We start from the raw sequence: 19,950 nt of genomic DNA, 5'->3' as shown, positions 1-19,950 counted from the left end.
AACATTTTGTGTTAATTTGGGAAAGTTATGATGCAATTTATATGAAAGATTTTCAAATTTTTTGGAATATAAACATTATAGTCATGAAAAGGTTTATTACACTTCAAGAAATGATTTAATTATATCTTCTAACATTCCTGGCCTTTTCCTTAATCCATTTCTTGATAGCAGCTGTCTCCATAGCTCTCACTTTCTTCACTTCCTCAGTGTCTTGTGGGTGAGCACCTCTCAAGTCATAATGATGTGCACCTTGCTTCAAAATAACACTGATCACTGATCCTTGAACTTTATCCGAGTGATCATAGCCTCCACCACTCCATGGATCCAAGTATCCATTCGAGAAAACAATATTCGAGGCGGATGGAAGAGAAGTTGCACCGAAAGCTCGGCCACCGGCAAGTGGGCGGAGCAATGTTTTGTTATAGGAGATTTGGGCGAAGCTGGAAAAAAAGATATGGATAACAATGAGATTAAAATGAAAGAACTCACGTCTGCTTACAGTACTCGGCGTACTTCTCTGTGGTGAATGGACAATCTTTCCAGAAGAAATCATTCGGGTACCCACTTCCACATAATGGCATCACCATCTCAGTACATGTCTGGAATGGCCATCCCAACGGATCCCCCAATGAGCCATAGGCACTGTCACACTTGGCTGCGTTGGCACAATGAGTCGACTTGTCTCCGGTGTAGTTGTAGTACAAGTTGACGATATTGTAGAGTTGCTCGGCGGATTCCTCTTGAGACTTTCCTGGTTGACTGGCGAATTTACAGGCTTCTTTGACTGGCCAGGATGGGAGGGAACTCAAGAAAGAAGTTGGGTATGGGTAGTTGACCATCGCCATTGCTTCCATGGATTCTCGGATGTATTGCTAGAAGAAATCAACGATTCGAAAAGTTATTCATACTAAAATGTAGATCTCAACAAGTTGTGACTACCGGTCAAAACCAGTCAAAAGTTATATAATTTGGCAGTTTTCAGTTGAAACTGTCCAATTTTGAAAGTGTGTCATGGTGATACTGATTGTCCCATCAAGTAGATTTTTGATGGATCCTACAGATCAAAAGTAGAGCTTTATTTTTGTAGTTGACAACTTTTTTGTACAAACACTTCCTAGAGAGTTATAGTCATTTTAAGACGGCTGCTTAAAAATAGCACTATTTTGCACTGAAATTGGTCGATTTGAGGGAGAAATTACATTTGTAAGGAGTGTTTGTACAAAAAAGTTGTCTACTTCAAAAATGAAGCTCTATTTCTGATCTGTACAATTCATAAAGAGCTCTGAGTGTGACAATCAGAATTACAATGTCATACTATCAAAGTTGGACATACTGTCAAAGTTGGACAATTTCATCTAAAAACTGCCAAAGTACGTTACCTTTTGACCGGTACTGTTGCAGATAACATCAAGCTTTCGCTGAGATCTTGATTTCACGAACGTTACAAGCTTGCCCGGTCTGCAAGAAAAAAGAATCGCTTTTTTCAGGGCTGTAACCTGTTGTAGCAAAATGAAACTTTTCGGGGACTTATTTTAGTGCCCTTGTTTGAAAACATTTCTTTAACATTACGAACAGCGGTTCTAAGAAGATACAATTCTGGAACGGGACAGTTCTGGAAAACCTCATTACCACCTAGGGGCATGGAACTCGCTACTCTATAACATTTTGATTTTCATGCGAGTAATGAGCATGTCGTCAGATTTTGCCCCACCTCACCTTCAAAAACGCAACATCATCCTTGTTCTCCAACTTTGACTTCGGATCCAACTTGTACAAAACATTCAAATACTGCCGTCCACTATCAGTTTTTGCCAACTCATCCAATGCAATCCAACCCTTTTCAACAGCTTTTCGGTTACAACCAGAGTCCAGGAAGGCGCGAGTTACGATCTGAACTTTTTATAAAAAAAATTTTCACTGAAACTAAAAAAAGAGACTTACAAAATCATAAACATCCTCCGGAATATTCGAGTCAGTGAACCAGAAAACTGGAGCAGAAGCGGCGATGGCTCTGTAGATCACAAATTGGGAAATGGAATCAATCAATAAGTTTACCCATCAACAATATGCGGGTACTTGATTCTAAACCAAGCTGACAACATTCCACCGTAAGATCCACCGAAAGCGATGACCGCCGAGTTTTTGGCTCCTTTGATTTTCTGAAATTTTTGAGTTGGAAGTTGAAAAGCGGAATTTACCAACCTCGTTTCTGAAAAATTGAACTGACAAGGCGAAATCTGCAAGGGCTTGCTGGGAAGACAAGTATCCAAGGTTACGGATATCGGTGTATGACTGATTCCTGAGAATTTTATATATCTCTGTGTATCAGACTCTCCGGATGTCCGCCAACTCACTTGAATGGCTGTGACTTTCCATAAAATCGATGCTCCACGAAGACGACGGCAGCCTTCAATTCCGGCGCCAAATCCCACATGAAACCGGTGTTCTCAGCAAATGCTTCGAGACTCCCCTCATTTCCAGTGTAGAAGAGAATTGGACCTCCCGATTCGTAGTTGTCTGTGTTGAGGAAGTATCTGGAAAATGAAACTGTTTATTGGTATAACATTACTCGCTTTAAACTCAATTCTTTGAGCTGGAAGTTATACCAAAATGTTAATTTCGGTGAGCTCTATGTCACAGGCCTACTCTGAGACTGTCGGAATGTTATTGAGTCAAGCGCTGAGCTGAAACGGTTGACAAAAAGCATTTTTCGCTATTTTTGAAACTTTGAATATAGTGCAGTAAGATATAGAATTTGGCCCTTTTCAGTTGAAAATGACCAACATCGAGATGTTGTTATGGTATCACTGATTGTCCCACAATGCAAATGATGTATAAAACATACAGGATAAAGATAGCTTCATTTTTGTAGTGATAACTTTTTTGTGCGGATACTCCCTAGCAAGTTACATTTCGACAAATTAACTTTTCCCTCAAATCATCCCACTTCAGTGCAAAAATGTGCGATTTTTGAGCTGTCACCCTTATAGACCATAACTCTCTAGAGAGTGTCCGTACAAAAAAGTTGTCAACTACAAAAATGAAGCACTACTTTTGTTCTTTATGATTTATACATAATTTACTTTGTGGCACAATCAGTGGTACAGTAACACCCTCTCAAAGATGGTCATTTTCAACTGAAAATGGTCAAATTTTATATCTTACTGCACGGTACTGTATTAGCGATCTGTCATCCGGCCTAACGTTGGTCTTAGACATAGAACTCGCTGAAATCTACAATTTGATATGCTTTTAAACTCATCAAAGAGTTTGTAGTGAGCGTAACACGACCCCTACTCGTGTTAGTTTTAGACCCGTTTATACTCTAAGACATAAGCTAACGCATCTTATCTACCTTACAAGTATTTATTATAGTTTTAGATATATAAGAAATATAAGTATAAAAGTATAAAGAATAGAAGTAAGATAAAATTATAAAGAAAGATAAAGGAAATAGAATTAAAGGAAATAGAATAATAAGAGAGGGTTCTCTCACATCACGGTTCCTCTCAACCACAACTCCAACCCAACTGACGATCTCTCCTTTCCTCCTCCTTTTATACCAGCCCTTAGCGTGGGCGGGACCTTGTCCGCGCGCTCTTGGGAGGAGGATTTGGCACGGTGCTATCGCACCGTGTTACATGAGTTACACTCCGGCTCATCCCTGCTTTGAAAGTGGTCATTTCACTTTTTTTGTGATTTCTGAAACTAACCTCAAATCAAATTCATAATCATTTGTGAAGGAAAAGTGATCGATTGGCGCTTTCAAGTATCCTTCCTCATATTTATATTTGCCATCGGCCTTCTCAAATTTCTGTGGGCCTTTCTGGGTAACGGGGTCCTGAAGACGGGTGAACGCGTGGGTGGTGGCAAGTAGAATTGCCAAGGAGATGAGGATTTTCATCTGGAATTCAAAAAAATGAAAGAAAATGATGTAAGGTGCCAGAAGTGTCGGCTAGAGGAAAAACATTGAAATGAGAACTGAGCAGAAGGCTAACAGAAAAGACAGTTGGTGTTTTCGGGATGTTGTGATGTGACCCCATCACAACAACTGGTCACTCTTTTTTCTTATTGAACAGGAGATTGGGTGAGGTGATGAAAGAAAATGAAAAAGAAGAAGATATTGGGATGACCCCAGAGGTTTGCACAAGCAATATCAGAACATTAATCAGGTCACATGAATTGTATCCACGGTCGGTTGAGAACTGGAGAGATGTAGTTTTTTACTGAAACTAATCAATGATGATAGGGATAAGTGAACGATAACAATTCTAGGAAGATCGCGGTGTTTAGATCATCTATGTGGGGTGTGACCGAAACCGAGTTGTATGTCCTCTACCAAAGCAATTTGAGAAGGTACAAATTAAAATGTGGTTTAATTGACCAACAAAAGGCTGCAACTCGGTCTGTAGATAGAATATTGATAATCTTTTTGGTGCATCTGAAAGAGGGCAGCCGTCTGGCGGTCTAATAGGCAAAGAAAAAGTGATTTCCCTTGGAGATAAGTGAGCAGGTGATTTGTGTTGTTAACAGTAATGAGACATTAGAGAATAAGTGTCCATCTATTTTATGTTGTCTTATGAAAGGCCACAAAAAAGGAGGAAGAGGTTGATGAGGTCAAACAAAAACGTGACTATTCAAAGAAAAGTGACGTCGGATAAAACGAGACGACAGTCATCTGGGGGAAGGACAGATGGGCCCTCTTATCCTACCGTTCAACGTTCGAAGTTCGAAGAGGAGTTTTCTATCTGGTTTTTTTTCTATATATCTAATTTGCTTTATTACTAGAGAAATTAGAGGGTCTGATTTCCCTGTTTCATCTTTAAAGGCGCATACTTCAAAAGCGGACGGAGCTACAACTTGTGAACTACAAAAATAAAGATCAAGACCTGATCTACGCAACAGTATTAAATTTAAAAAACCATTTCACCCTGTAAACCAGAAAAAAACCAGCTCATATTTATATTCCAGGCATCCGACGTTGTCAATGCGACCCTCCAGAACATCGGGAAGCTAATGGAGGAGAACCCAAAGAACCAGATTGTCTAATTTTCCAAATGTATGATTGTTCAACATTTTTTTTTACATTATTGTCTTTTAAACATCTCAAAGAATTTATTTCATACAAATTTTGTGGAAAAAATTGAATAAACACAAATCCTGAAGCAGATCTGTTGTTCATAAAATCTAGAAGATAATCTGAAACATATTAGCACGGCACGCTTCTTACAACCGCGCTCTACCGTAACCAAAGAAAATAGTGTGCGAAATTGGGAGACTCAGAGAAAAAGAGACATTTTTCAAGGGCATTTCGGTGGAGCGCAGTTGTAAGAACTGTGCCGCGTTAATATTTTTGAAATGTTTGCCTCGGAAATTTTTTTAAAATTTCCGTGACCCGTTCAAAAAATATTGCATTAAAAAGTTAATTAACAAGGAAAAGTGACGTGACCTTCCCGCATCAAATTCCTGATCTTATCAATCAAAAAACAATTCAAAAAATCAATATTAATTTTTCAACTCAACGTGGATGGCGTCACTCTCACATCTGCTTTCTAGTCACTTATCAAGTAAGTTTCCCATCTTCGTCACATTTTCTGTTTCTGAAAAAACAAGCAACCGGTCGTTTCATTTTTCATATTAGCTAGGCTATTTCAGTTCAGAACAGATACTGTATATCAGCAAAATCAGTCTAGCTGATGACACGTCATCTCGATTTTTTTGTAGCTGATTTCCGCGAAATTCAAAATTCATCAGAAAAACCACGATATTCATGACGCCACGTTTGAATAAAAAATTTAAATCGCGCAGTTTTATTAAAGCGTTAATTACGCGTGACCTGCCCTGATTAAACGATTAGAATTCTCATCAGCTTTCAGTTTTGAAATTCGCTTGGAACGACGCGTCCGTCTCACTCTCCTCACAATTTTTGATGCATTACTCACCTTGGCTTCTTCTCTCCAATAAAGGCTCAACGAGATTGTACTGCCGGGAGTTCAAGGTGAGGTGAATGGATGTCATGTAGAAGATTAGTAAACTCAGGATAGCAGGGAACGATGTTGTCAATTTTCCGCCTCTTTATCTCCTCCGGGCTGCATTGATTTTCCCCGCAAAATCCCCCAAAGAGCCGAACTCTGAGACCTCAGATACGCGATCGCCGCGTTGCCATTTTGGTCCAACGCCCGCTGCCGCTCGGCTCGGGTCTCCACCGCATTCTCTGCGTTTTCTACCATGTTGCGGTCCTTTGGTGACTGATTTTCCCCTTTATTTTACTTTAAATTTCTACTTTTTTCTCTTCTTTTTTCCTCTCCTTATTTCGCCCTCAACCAATCTACAAACTTTCTACAAATACCCAACTACTATTCTCAACGAGAAATCGTCGCGAAAAGAAGGTTTTCACCTGACAGGAAGGAGAACCGCAAGGTTTCCTCGCAACCCACCGAAGTTGCGAGGTTTTACTTTCGCACATTTGACTCCATCACTCCTGTCGATGGTCTTTTTCTCTTCTAATGTTTCAAACCCTTCTTCTAACAATGAAGATGGTTATTGAGAACCACAAACTGTTTTGCCTTTGCATCGCTTATCCGAAGATTCTGCGGAATCGGGAAACCTGGGTACACACAGGGGGGCTCTCTGGGTTATGACTTTGTCCTGGTCTTTGACTGACGACCTACATGTCATTGTCAACAAATGAGACATGCCTTGTTTTCCTGAAATCCAAAGCCAGCAGACACTAGTCAGCAAACGGAGGATAGCTGGGAACGGGATATATCTTGTATACTAGCAAACCGAAGCCAGCAGACACCTAGTCAGCAAACGGAGGATAGCTGGGAACGGGATATATCTTGTATACTAGCAAACCGAAGCCAGCAGACATTGTAGTCAGCAAACGGAGGATAGCTGGGAACGGGATATATCTTGTATACTAGCAAACCGAAGCCAGCAGACACCTAGTCAGCAAACGGAGGATAGCTGGGAACGGGATATATCTTGTATATTAGCAAACCGAAGCCAGCAGACACCTAGTCAGCAAACGGAGGATAGCTGGGAACGGGATATATCTTGTATACTAGCAAACCGAAGCCAGCAGACACCTAGTCAGCAAACGGAGGATAGCTGGGAACGGGATATATCTTGTATACTAGCAAACCGAAGCCAGCAGACACCTAGTCAGCAAACGGAGGATAGCTGGGAACGGGATATATCTTGTATATTAGCAAACCGAAGCCAGCAGACACCTAGTCAGCAAACGGAGGATAGCTGGGAACGGGATATATCTTGTATACTAGCAAACCGAAGCCAGCAGACACCTAGTCAGCAAACGGAGGATAGCTGGGAACGGGATATATCTTGTATACTAGCAAACCGAAGCCAGCAGACACCTAGTCAGCAAACGGAGGATAGCTGGGAACGGGATATATCTTGTATACTAGCAAACCGAAGCCAGCAGACACCTAGTCAGCAAACGGAGGATAGCTGGGAACGGGATATATCTTGTATACTAGCAAACCGAAGCCAGCAGACATTGTAGTCAGCAAACGGAGGATTTCAGGAATACAAGCCATGTCTCATTTGTGGACAGTGACCTGTAGGTCCAGTCGAAGTCCAGGACAAAGTCATAACCCAGAGAACTCTCCTGTATGCACCCAGGTATCCTGATTCCGCAGAATCTTCGGATAAGCGATGCAAAGGCAAAACAGTTTGGGGTTCTCAATAACCCGTTCATTGTTAGAAGGGTCTTACAATTAGACATTAGAAGAGGGAAAGACCATCGACAGGAGTGACGGAGCCAAATGTGCAGGAGTAAAACCTCGCAACTTAAGTGAGTTGCGAGGAAGCCTTGCGGATCTCCTTTCTTTTCTGTCAGGTGAAAAACTTCTTTGTAGAGTTTCGCGACGATTTCTCGTCGAGAATAGTAGGGGTTCATTGAGTATTTGTAGAAAGTTTGTAGATTGGTTGTAGGCGAAATAGGCATATGAAAAAAGCACAGAAAAAGTAGAAAATTAAGGTAAAATAAAGGGGAAAAATCTGTCACCAAAGAACCGCAACATGGTAGAAAACGTAGAGAAGTGCGGTGGAGACCCGAGTCGAGCGGCAGCGGACATTGGCCCAAAATGACAACGCGGCGATCGCGTATCTGAGGTCTCGACGCGACCAAAGTACGATGGGCGAGGGTTCAACACCTCTTCCTCACTTTTCTTCTTCTTTTTTGATTGATTTCAGTTATTTTTGGGATGAAAAGGGAGGCAGAGTGACTTGAGAGAGATTCGATTCACTTTTCGGAGGTTGCACGTAATTTTGTCAGGGCATAAAAAATAAGGTCACTTAGATGGCTTTTCGTGCAGAGCGAAAAGTGTTTTGTGTGTAAAATTGAAGTGATTCGACTCATTTTTTGATAGAGCTTTCTGAAAAACAATTTGATGTTGCTGAAACACATTTTTCACTTTGAGCAGCCGACTAACTTAAAAAATGTTAACTTTTAGCTGCAGAACAGCCTTGAGCAGCAGGTTTTTTAAAATTCAATCAAATTTTTCTTGAGAAAATTCTCCACTGGATTTTTGCATGATAAGATAGTTTTACTGAAAATGCAATACCTTTGATTTATCATTTCTGTCGATCCGAAGTTTCTTCCGGTTTCTTTCGTTACGGCAATTTCATTTTCATACTTCAAGAATTTTTTAATTCGGTGCACAACCCGCTGAAAACGAGCATCGGAAAGTTGGGTGAGTGAAATGGCTGAAGACAATTGGACGCGGTGGCCTAGAAATTCCACCTTGGCCGTTTTTTTTTTTTTTCGAATTTTGACGATTTTTCAATCATCTTTGTTGTATTCTTCAATAAATTCCTAGAATACCGCAAATATTGATAGAAAAACGCTAATACAATCGAAAATAACGAAACAAAACGATACAAGAAAGCGTAGGTGCCAAGACCCGGCTGCAAAAATAGTACCAATTTTTTCAAGTTTTTTAAAAACATTTTTCAATTTTTAATTAAAAATGTGAACATTTTTGATGATTATTCTAAATTTCTTTTAATTCTGAATCACAGTCAAAAATTTGACGTTTTTGGAGAAAAAGTTTGAAAAACTTTGAATTACGCACAGTACCCTGCACGAGGAATGCGTAAACCATTTTCAGTGAAGTTAGCCGTGGTGCGCGTTTGCATCATACGGAAATTTTACAACTGAGAGACTAAAAACGTCGCCGTTCGCAGCGTTTTACTCAAAATTAGGCGATTTTTGCAAGATTTGCACACCATCAGATTGTAGAGAAAGTCTTTCTTTACGAAAATATATAAAATTTATCGCCGACCATTGTGTATTCAGTGAGATCAGCTCGTTTTCCTGAAGGTACCTTTTTCGAACCGACAAAAACTAGTTTTTTGAAGTGAAATTTCAGATTTTCCGTTGAAAAACTAATTTTCAAGCATGATTATCAAGATATATAATGGAAAAAATGAGATATTTTTTTCAAAACTCGAGAAATCGGTCAAAAAAGGAGAAAAAAATTTTTTGGCACAAATGATTTTTTTTTTGTTCATATTGATGTATTCTAAATTTCTGATATGTCCTTGAGTCGAAAAAAGTCAAAAACTTTTCAAATTCTCAAAATAAGTGGGCGTTCTTGAAAACTAGGCGAGAGATAACGCGAAAGTGAGAGACGCAGACACGCACGCCAAATGAGCCTTCATTTTCACAGGAACAGGTTTTAGTGTTGCGCATTCCTCGTGCAGGGTACTGTGTTACGTCAGCATCCGGGCCTTGATTTCTCTGACCGACCGAGACCTCTATAACTATGTATGCAAAAAGCGCTCAAACCTAAAAATGTGTCCCATCTTAATAACTGTGCATGAGAGATCGATGAGCACTACTTTTGTGTTGCCAACAGTACGTTTTTGGTTCTTATCAAAACTTCAGAGACTCATAAACTCGATTTCAAATTTCGACCCGGCTCCAAGAAAAGGTGCCCATTTTATGAATCAAAATTTTTTACATCAAGTAAATCCAATTTCTTGATACATAAATAGCTTTTGATTGAATTCTGAAGCATAGTCAACGATTCGACATTTTCGGAAAAAAAATTCAAAATTAATTTAGTTCAAACAATTCTTGAATTTTAAAGCCGAAAGAAATTCTGATATCGACCAGGCCATTGCCCGTGACAAGTTGCCAGAAAGTTATCAACTACATCCCTGGGTCTGTCAAGGAGGGGAGGGTGAAATTATCCTACCCTATACTATACGTTTTTTTCAACCTAAAGTTTTTATATAATAATAAATTTTGCAACCCCGTTCAATTGCGTTATATGTTTTATATTTTTTCTCAAAATTTGAATTAACAAAAACAAAAGCATAGCCAACCGCGCTCCACCTTCAAAAAGGAAATTATCGGTGGAGCACACTTGTATAGCAAGACAACAGTAACAACATAAGATTGCAACATAAGACTAAAACAAATGAAAACCTCCAATAAATCATCGGAAGCTCAAATTCATGAGTTCGCTGCACTCGGTCTCCACATGTTTCGACCATTCCTTCTTCACATTCACCGCCTTTTTGTGCTCGACATCTGGTTGGAAAGTGTCCCATTTTCCTCCGGATTCTTTTACCTTCGCCTCCAGTTTCCTCAAATGTTTCGCCTTTTTGATTCGAAGTTTCGAAGTGGGCGGCGATGCGGCGAGCCTGGAAATCTGGTTTTTAAAGGGGGATTTCGGGAATTTGGGTATCTGTTTCAAAATGTTAAAACTCAAAAACCGGAGTTTTCAGCCTAAAAATATTCAATTTTCTTGATTTCAGTGTTGTCAGAGTATCATTACGGATTAACATCAAGAAAAATTAAGAAAACAACGTTGAGAACAATTGCAAAATGCAAAAGTTCGGCCGAAACTGACTACTTTAGAAAGCTCAATTTTTGGGCTGAAAATGCGCGGCTAGGCGATTTTTTTGGGGTTTTTGAGTACTGTGACAAGAAAATTTGGCGGATTGAAAAGGGAGGTGCGGCAGGGAGTTGTGGGCGGAGCTTAAACTGGAAGCGGAGCGGCAGAAATTCCAGTTGATTCTTTACCGAGAAACATTGCAATTCAAGTGAAATTCGTATTTTAATCGATGTTTTCAACATTTTTGCTGTATATTTGAAGTTTCAGCCGCGCCGTTTATGCTCCGCGCACAACTCCCCTGTAGCACTTGCGTTTCAGCCCACAAATTTTTTTTGAAAGCCTTGGCTGAACTTAATTTTTTTTCACAGGGTAATTTCAGGAATTCTCATTGAAAAAATGAACATTTTCAGAAAAATCACTAAAAATGTGTACTTTTTCTCGGTTTTTCTCAAATTTTCCGCTATTTCTAGGGACTATTCCCCCCACCTGAACCACTTCCACATTCATTTTCCGCTTCTCGACTTCCTTCTCGGACTGGAGTTGCTCCATTAGATGTACTCATTTGAATCTGGAATAAGAATCTTGTTTACGGGTACTGACTGCTTTAAAAATTGGAAATGTAAAAATCTATCGCAAAAATTCCAGATTTTCATGAAAACATGTCTTAAAAATCTCCTTTTTTTCCTTTCCAATTTCCTACCCGGACAAATATCGAATATTCCACAACATGCTCGAAACGTATATTCAGCGAATCGGGGAAATTGGTGAACTCGTTATCACACCCGTGAACAATCAGATAAACAGTTGCCTGCTTTCCGATTTGCGAACAAAACATTGTCGGATAGATACAGTAACGATTATGTGTTTATGCAAGAACACTGAACAGTTATGCGCTTTACTAAAGGTTTATTAGTCTATTAACCAAGATTACAGGTAAAGAGGGCGCGGGGATAAAGGATACAAGAGTGAGTAAAAGGCAACAAAGGTGGGATCAAGAAGATCGGCCCGGAATGAGCTTTCGCCCGGCCTTATATACTGGTGCGGGGGTGGAAGACATTGGCGCCCGCGGGCGTAGGGCAAACGGGAGAGGTCAAATGGTGTGACAATAACAAAGGGTGAGAGATAGAAGTGCGCGTGGAGACGCAGACATTGAAAGTGAGAATTATCAGTCCGTTGAATCCAGTCGATACCTTACACCTCCCTTCTTTTATTCGAGATCGTCCTCGATCGTTCATAGAACGGACTGATGATTCGATCCATTGATCATCCTTCAGCTGCTTGGTTTGGACCACGGTGTTGCCTGATTGACACGAAGTGTGTTGCCGAAGTGGCCAGAGCTCACGTGACTAGAACGTCCAGTGTAGAACCAATGGTTGCAGTGAACGAGTTTCTCTGGAAACCGAACAAAAGTCATGAAAATTTGGGGTCCGAAAAAGGGGTGAAAATTGGTTTTGGAAACCGCTTTTCCTAGGTCTGCACCAAGAAATTCATCCAGGATGACATTTCCCGGCTCCCTTTTTTTATACGAGACCGTCCCTGGTCTACTAAACCAAGTTAAACTTAGACCTAGGAAACTTATTCTTTTGGCCAAATATTGTCCAAAGGGTCATGGCGCTTGGTGGGTCTGCTTGACTTGTCTGGCTCGTGGAGCTGATGTTGTCTCTCCGGAGTCTATCATTCCACTCCTTGAGCTCGTGGATTTGGAGGTCCTGCCACAGAATCATCTCGCGAAGGCATGATGCTTCTTCTTCCGCATCCACCTGGATAACCTGGTGGTTGCTCGCAGGATCCTTTGACTTTTGCTGATTGGCCACTGTCCGCTGCTTCAGGTTGTGGCTCCTTGCCATGTGTCCTACTTTTCCACAATAGTGACACTTTCCTGTAAAAGTAAGAAAGATTTCTCTTCGACTTACCTGGGAGTCAATCTCAGAACTACGACCTCTGTAGTCGTCGTCCCGACCTTGTCGCTCCGACCGATGGTCCCGACAGTCATCTCGGTCTTCGTGATCGGTTGCCGTGTTTGCCAACGAAGCTTCCGATTGCGCGGGCAATTGGGTGGGCTCCAGCGGTTGCTCGTTGGGGACGAGGCGTGCTTCTCCTTCAAGAGTAGTGCTCCGGGTCCGATCTGTTGTCGGTAGTGCCTCCCGTATGACCCGGCTTTTGATTGCCTGGTTCAATCCTTCCAGGAACTTCTCAAGTGTGACGTCTTCCTTCTGGTACTCGGGGTTCTTCTGGTATTCGTGGTACGACTGCGTAGCCAGTTTGATGGTCCTGTGGAAAAGGGAATCGTCAGATGATTCGCCTGGCCACTGCTTGCTTGATCGCGGATGTGTCTTGTTCCGCTGTACATGGCTAGTGCACTCGAACCTCTCTTTCAAACCTTGAACCAGCTCGTTGAGTGTCGACTCTGGCTTTTCTATCAGCATGTTTTCAGCTCTGCGTCGTGCTCGATACTTGAGGACGGTGAGGAATGCTCTCCTGGAGTCTTCTTGTGAAGCATCTGAATTGATCGTGACCAATTGATCTTTGAATGACCGCACGGAATTGTTGATGTCTTCATGGGCTGGTAACGAAGTTGCCGACTTGAACGGTGGTGCCATGACGTGAGGTAGAAAGCCTTCTTCTTTGTTAATCTCCGCTCGCCTTTGATTGACTTGATTGGCTTCATCCTCATCCTCATCGTTGGCTTCAGAAGCAACCGCTTCCTGGATCTTTGGAAAGTTTCCGTTGCTGAGTCTCAATGGAGGTGTGCTTCCGGGAGATGTGGTTCCTCCGCTTGCTGTCACAGCTGCTTGCACGTCTTCCGGATTTGGCGATGTGATGTCAGGATTAGCGTGTGGAATGCTCTCGTCTTTCTCCTCTTCAGGTTGAGGGCTTCCGTTCCTAATCGGAGTCATATTGTTAGCCATGGGTGGATGACTATTCTCCATGATGCCTTCTCTAGCATCGATCAACCTCTGCGACCAATCAATGTCGGCAGCAGATTCATCACGAGAAACGCCCTGCTGTCTCATGACAACAAGGGTGTGTGAGATCTGTGGGCGTAAGCCACGGTTCGAAGACAATGAACGAGCTCTTGGAGAAGTGGGGGTAGTTGGAGAAATGACACGGTGGTCATCCCATTTTCCAACCATGTCCACAACTCCGGAACAGAGACACGTTTCACTTACCTTCCTTTCCAATCATTGGATCTTTGTCGACGGGGAATCCACCAATTGGCTTGTTCTACTCGCTTCGAAGATTGCTCGGTTCATCTGACCGGAGCGCGATACCAAGTTGTTCGGTTGTTCGGCTTGTATTGTCTCGACTGCATCCCATGTAGTTGCCAGATTCTTCCGTGCAGTGGGAAATGCTCTTTTCTTGTCGTCTTCTGACGTTTTCTCATCGATTGTTGCTATTCGATCTTTGTTTGCCGAAGCGGAGACGTTGCAGTCTTCTCTGGCTGTTTCTGTCAATACTCGAGGGACAGAATCTTCTCCATTGTCCTCTTCAGTTGCCTTGACTGGTCCCTCGGTGTATCCAAGCAATTGATGCTTCCATGTACCATCGATATCTGAAAGGCTTTTCAGATCTCGGAATTCTCCAATCTCTTTCAATTGGTTAACAATTAGGTTGGCATCCGAGCCAACGCCCGACATACCACCTGTTTCGGTTGGGTTTTGAATGATGCTCGGGTTTACACCCGACGCATCCTTCGGTTGGGTGTGAATCACTGTGGAGGCTTCGCCGGTGCCACAAGCGTTCGACGGAGGGATGACACGGTGGTCATCCCATGTTCCGACTTCGCTCGTGGCCACGCCTGCGGCTACGCCTCCTTCTTTCTCGCTGTTCGATGTTCGCTCCAGCCTGGAAATGTGTTTACTGAGCGTACGATTTAAGACGAAAACGAACGGAAATAGGCTAAAATCGACGAATGTTAACAACAAAAACGAAGAAAATTTTAGGCCAAGACGAATTTGGTGTCTTTATAGGCAAATTCTACAATTTTGACAGCATTTTGTTGCAAAAATTTGCTGAAACGCTTGCGAAAAATTTCTTAAAGCCTCTGCAACGCGAAAACATCGACGAAAAGGACCAAAAATGCGACAAAACGACGTCGGTGAAGCTTCGAAAATGACGAAATGACGTTTTGTTGTTGTTTACGTCGACTGTGGGCGACGCGGCTCGCGTCGCGCGCGCTCTCGTGTTGAGACCCGTCGACGGCCGCCGCACGTGTGCCTTTACTACAGTAACCTGAAAATAAGTTTTTACTGTACTCCATCGATTTTCGGTGAATTTCCTCTGCCGATAACTGGAAATCTGGGGTTTTGAGAGCACGCCGCAGACTTTTCAGATGTTTTCCGTGATTGGACAGTGATGTTGCGTCCGGTGAACAACTTCGACGACGAAATGCTTCCTTGAGCGGAAACTGATGACCATTTCGCGTCTACTTCGTTGAAAACCCACTTCTGGCGTGGTTTTCCCTGTGCAAAAGGGCTAAATTTACAGGTTTCTTCCTTCTACCTGTCTCCAAACTTCTTGATGCTCCTGTTGGAGGCTTCTGATACCATCCCTAGCCTGCGTAGGGGCTAAACTTACTAATTTCTACTTACTGACCATCCCTTGACTGCGAAGGGGGTGTATGTACACGAATCCTCTGTACATACCACTTCCATGCTCGCGTCCGAGCGCTTTCTCTGCCTTGCACCTACGGCAAGTCATCCCTAGTGACTATAGGGGGAGCGGACACAGTCACGATGCTGTTCTCACCTCGCTATGTCCGTGTCGACCTTGCGGACCATCCCTGCTTTGAGGGGCTTGTGTATACAGGCTTGCTGTTCTCACCTTACTTCATGCTCTGAAGCGGAGCAAATATCTTCACTTTCCGTCCGATCAGCTGTACTTCGACGACCATCGCGAATGGAAAAATTGTCTCATCACATTCTGCTATCTCGCGACAACAGAAATGCAATGGTTTTAGTTGTGGAGAATGCTTTCACACTCAGTTACAGATTGAAACTGCGAGGCCTGAGAGTTGTGGGGTTCGTTTGAGAGGTGACGCGGTGGTCACCCCATTATCAAACTTCCCGCACCGCTCTGTACCAGGACCTCGAATAAATTTACCTTTTGTGTGATTGCGTGCAGTTGTGCAGATGTTCTTTGTCGTTGAACTATTCCTTGGCTGTTGACGATGCCAGATTGTCGTTTGCGCGTCGAAGTACCAAATGTGCTTCGTACCAGCTGAAACGGGATAACCGAGGGGCAGCTCTGCCGGCGGGAATAACCGGACAGAGAAACGATAACGAGTTTAAACGGGCCGAAAAACTGTTGTGCACACAGTTTTGTTAAGAGGGGAAGAGGGGAATGCGACGATGGTGAGCTCACGAATTTTAGGCAACCCCAGCAGTTCCTACTATAACCGGTGAAGACGGTTCTTACAGTCGCGCTTCCCAATAACCTAAATGAAACCCAAAATGTTAAATTTTACCTAAAATACTAATGAAATCCTACGATTACTAACCTAAAACTACAGGCGGGCCCTCCTGTTAACTAGAAAAAGGGAAGTAAAAGCCCGTGCGCACTAAAAATCGATAAAAAGCGGGGTGGGTGGGTGGGTGTTTAAACGTCTCAAAATTGAGACGCAACTCGCTGCTACCAGTAACGATTATGTGTTTATGCAAGAACACTGAACAGTTATGCGCTTTACTAAAGGTTTATTAGTCTATTAACCAAGATTACAGGTAAAGAGGGCGCGGGGATAAAGGATACAAGAGTGAGTAAAAGGCAACAAAGGTGGGATCAAGAAGATCGGCCCGGAATGAGCTTTCGCCCGGCCTTATATACTGGTGCGGGGGTGGAAGACATTGGCGCCCGCGGGCGTAGGGCAAACGGGAGAGGTCAAATGGTGTGACAATAACAAAGGGTGAGAGATAGAAGTGCGCGTGGAGACGCAGACATTGAAAGTGAGAATTATCAGTCCGTTGAATCCAGTCGATACCTTACAATACCCAAAATGTGAGTCCATCCGTCATTCGTCACGTCGATTGGAGGATATCCACGTGGAATGGACGGAAGATCTTCTTCTCGTTTTCGACGTCAGATGTCCACAGAGTGTGGTTGTAGAGGCCATCGGCGTCGCGGATTGAGACCTGGAAATGGGGAAGATTGGGAAATTTTGGGAGAATTTAGGGAGAATTTAGGGCGAAAATAGCATTATAATAGGAAAAATCTCAAAAATAGAAAGTCTGTTTTTCTGGGTCTAAAAATGTGACAAATTGACGGTTTCCATGAGATTTTAGTGATTTTTTTCCTTTTTTGTAAGGAAAAAGGCAGAGATTTTTCGTCATGTTGACTCTAGGCAATTTTACTTGAAAAAACTTTTTAGTTTTGCATAAAACCACTAAAAATTGAAATTAAAATAATTTTGGTCATTTTTGATATTATGAATTAATTTTTTCTGTGCTTTTTCTGTTCCATTTTTGAACACTGTCGCAAAAAATCCGCGTGGCCGCCTCGTGTGTGCGGCGCAAACTTCTCTTGCACAGAAAAAAATTGAATTCATAATAAATACAGTCGCCGAAAAATCGCAAGACAGCGGTCTAGATGAGAATTACAGTCGAATTTATTACACATTTTTGTCATTCTCAACAGCAAAAACTTGAAAATACGCCGAAAAAAGTAGAAATTATCTATTTTAAAAGGAAAACTGCAAAGTAAGAAGTTTTACGGAAAATCTATAATTTTTGTTAGTTTAAGCATCCACAGGGGTGCGAGACGCAAGGTCCGCAACGAGAAAGTTTGAAGTTACCTCCAAGGTCGCGTTGCGTACGCGTCGCGGTTCATATTTTTTTCGTCGCGACTCGATTGCGTGCGAAAGATACACAGTCTCTCTCTCTTCGTATTTTATTTGCTTCTGTCGTTTTGTCGTCGCTTTTTATTTAAATTTTTCTCAAAATCGCCTGTTTAATTATTTTTTCTTGTCAATTTTTATTTAAATTCTTCGCTCGTTTTATTTTTTATTAAAAAATTCAGTCAAAAAAATGTTTTATTACAGATCAGTTGCCGAGTCAATTGACGTCGCATCGAAGAAATCAGTAGAGGAAAGGGAGACCGGGGACAAGACAGCGGGAAACAAACGAAATGGATTTTTTAAAAGGTTTTTATAGTTGTATTTTATGTTCCTTATTTTTTAAATCCCCGTGGGCAGTACTTATTTTCAGACTGGAATTTCGGTGGCAAGGTAGAAGAAAGTAGAAGAAAAAAGCGAACGGGAACAAGAGAATTCAACAGTTGAAGACTGCGAAATGGATGACAACAGAAGTAATTCGCTGAGTGGAAGAAATGAGAAGACGAAAAAGAAGAAGGTACATGAATGTCTAAAAATTACTATTAATGTAGCCTAAATGAAGAAGGCTGCAAAACACTTGTGACATTTGTTCTTCCTTGTTTCTAGTGCATCTATATTTGTTGAGAAGTCGGTTGACGATCGCATGAAGCGCTTCCAGTCCTTGCTCGCTTGTTTTAGCCCACGTCTTGTGTCGTCGCATGAAAGGCAAAACGTGTTCTAGAAGAAGATGCAGTTTTGGTGTCATGTTCTCTTGGGACTGGAATTGCTTCAGGTGGTGCAACATTACGTCCTGTAAAATTTGTTTTCATTCCCTGATTCTAGCTGGTTATTTTTTTTACAAGTAACGCGTCCATTTCGGCGATTTCCTCATCTGTCATTGATCTTGGTAGGCATAGTTTAGCGATTTTTCCGAGACAGATTAAAAATGCTTTCACATGCAATATCTCATCAGTAGGCGGAAAAACTGAAGTGTAGTGATTGACAGCTTCTTCTTGCAACAACTTCATGGTGATTTCCAGTGAAATTCTGTTGCCACGCTGACATATCTGCTCCACAGTCTCCCCATGCCTTCTCCAATTCTTCCCTTTTTTCTCCTTCCCCATTCACTGCCGTCATCAACATTCTGTAGTTTTCCTGTGCTACTCTGCAAGTTTTTTGTGTTTTCATATTCCCCATTTTAAGTTATTCTTACTCCAACTCTCTCTTCAATTCTTCCAACTTTTCCCTCATTTCCCTTTCTACTTTTCTTGCATCTTCTTCAATCATAGCTCCTTTCCTCCCACAGCATCGCAAGCAGTCCATATCCGGTTCCACTTGGCTCAACAACTCCCAATCATCTTCCGACCACAAGCCCGAGCACACTGCGTGACTCACCTCGGAACATGTGGCACATCGAAGTGGTGTAGACTTGAAGACCCCAGCTTTCTTCATCTCGTTGTCACGAAACAAGCACCATTCAGCAGAGCAGGGAGATCTATGTGACTGAGCTGGGATGATAGTGCTAGTTTTAAATCGGCTCATGACTTGCAAGACTACTTCGAACGAATCTAGATGTTGTTTCACTCCGTTATACTCTTTTTCCTTCACGTTCATGTCCCCTTTTGCATTTCTCATCGCTTTTTTTTTACTTTTATCGATTTTCGTGTTAGACTTGTTATCGATATCCATAGCCAAGTCGAGAAGAAACTTGAACCCATACCGATGAGCAACTCCCATAACTTATGGGCCATAAGGATGTGCAACGAGGGTGGCACGATATTTGCGAGTCGAACATTATTGAAAATAAACGCGGATCCGGGAATAACGCTGAAACTGTTCTCTCCGCCAATAATTTACAGGTTCACGTCGCGAATCGACAGAGAAGACAATCCGAACAGGAAAGAGGAAATGATTTCAGTATGAAAGGAGATGAAAGCAAAAAGGAAAACGAGAAGAATGAAGGGAGGATAGGAGGAAAGAATAAGGAAAGTAAAGGTGGAGAACAGAAAGACACAAAGAAGAGATGAAGGACAAAACACTTCCTTTCTAAATGTAAAATATATGCTTAAAGATTCAAATATATTTGTGCGAAATGACAATAAATGTTGTTCTCTTTTCATTTAAATTGTTAAACAATTGAGTGGCTGGAACATGACGTTTGGGATGCAGAAGACATCAGCAATGATGAGATTCTGAATGGAGTTCTCGAGGAACGTGACGTTTCTGCTGTCTATGAGCTCTTCGATTAGTCTTCTTGTTTTTTCATTTCAC

At 42.0% G+C, this 19,950-nt stretch overlaps 4 protein-coding genes across 4 annotated transcripts; all 4 read right to left on the bottom strand.

The window, feature by feature from the left end:
- Positions 1-115: 115 nt before the first annotated feature.
- Positions 116-3,904, bottom strand: GCK72_009103 (uncharacterized protein; the record flags this gene model as incomplete). The annotated part of the gene is made up of 8 exons (XM_003103166.2): positions 116-440; positions 490-872; positions 1,717-1,890; positions 1,942-2,011; positions 2,056-2,159; positions 2,203-2,299; positions 2,355-2,534; positions 3,714-3,904. The coding sequence occupies 8 exons, from the start codon at positions 3,902-3,904 to the stop codon at positions 116-118; spliced, it is 1,524 nt and encodes a 507-aa protein (XP_003103214.2).
- A 10,152-nt stretch (positions 3,905-14,056) lies between these two features.
- GCK72_009102 (uncharacterized protein) lies at positions 14,057-15,768 on the bottom strand (the record flags this gene model as incomplete). The annotated part of the gene is made up of 2 exons (XM_053727215.1): positions 14,057-14,720; positions 15,704-15,768. 2 exons carry the CDS (start codon positions 15,766-15,768, stop codon positions 14,057-14,059), a joined length of 729 nt encoding a protein of 242 aa, XP_053586792.1.
- A 1,120-nt stretch (positions 15,769-16,888) lies between these two features.
- On the bottom strand, positions 16,889-18,484 carry GCK72_009101 (uncharacterized protein; the record flags this gene model as incomplete). Its single annotated transcript, XM_053727214.1, has 2 exons — positions 16,889-17,002; positions 18,278-18,484. The coding sequence occupies 2 exons, from the start codon at positions 18,482-18,484 to the stop codon at positions 16,889-16,891; spliced, it is 321 nt and encodes a 106-aa protein (XP_053586791.1).
- A 164-nt stretch (positions 18,485-18,648) lies between these two features.
- GCK72_009100 (uncharacterized protein) lies at positions 18,649-19,416 on the bottom strand (the record flags this gene model as incomplete). The annotated part of the gene is made up of 2 exons (XM_053727213.1): positions 18,649-18,844; positions 18,893-19,416. The coding sequence occupies 2 exons, from the start codon at positions 19,414-19,416 to the stop codon at positions 18,649-18,651; spliced, it is 720 nt and encodes a 239-aa protein (XP_053586790.1).
- Between the last annotated feature and the right edge of the window lie 534 nt (positions 19,417-19,950).

The sequence above is a fragment of the Caenorhabditis remanei genome, chromosome III (genome assembly GCF_010183535.1).
Source record: "Caenorhabditis remanei strain PX506 chromosome III, whole genome shotgun sequence".
NCBI classification, from domain to species: domain Eukaryota; kingdom Metazoa; phylum Nematoda; class Chromadorea; order Rhabditida; family Rhabditidae; genus Caenorhabditis; species Caenorhabditis remanei.
Note: the sequence above shows the minus strand (reverse complement) of the source record. Positions and strands in the feature narration are given on the sequence as shown.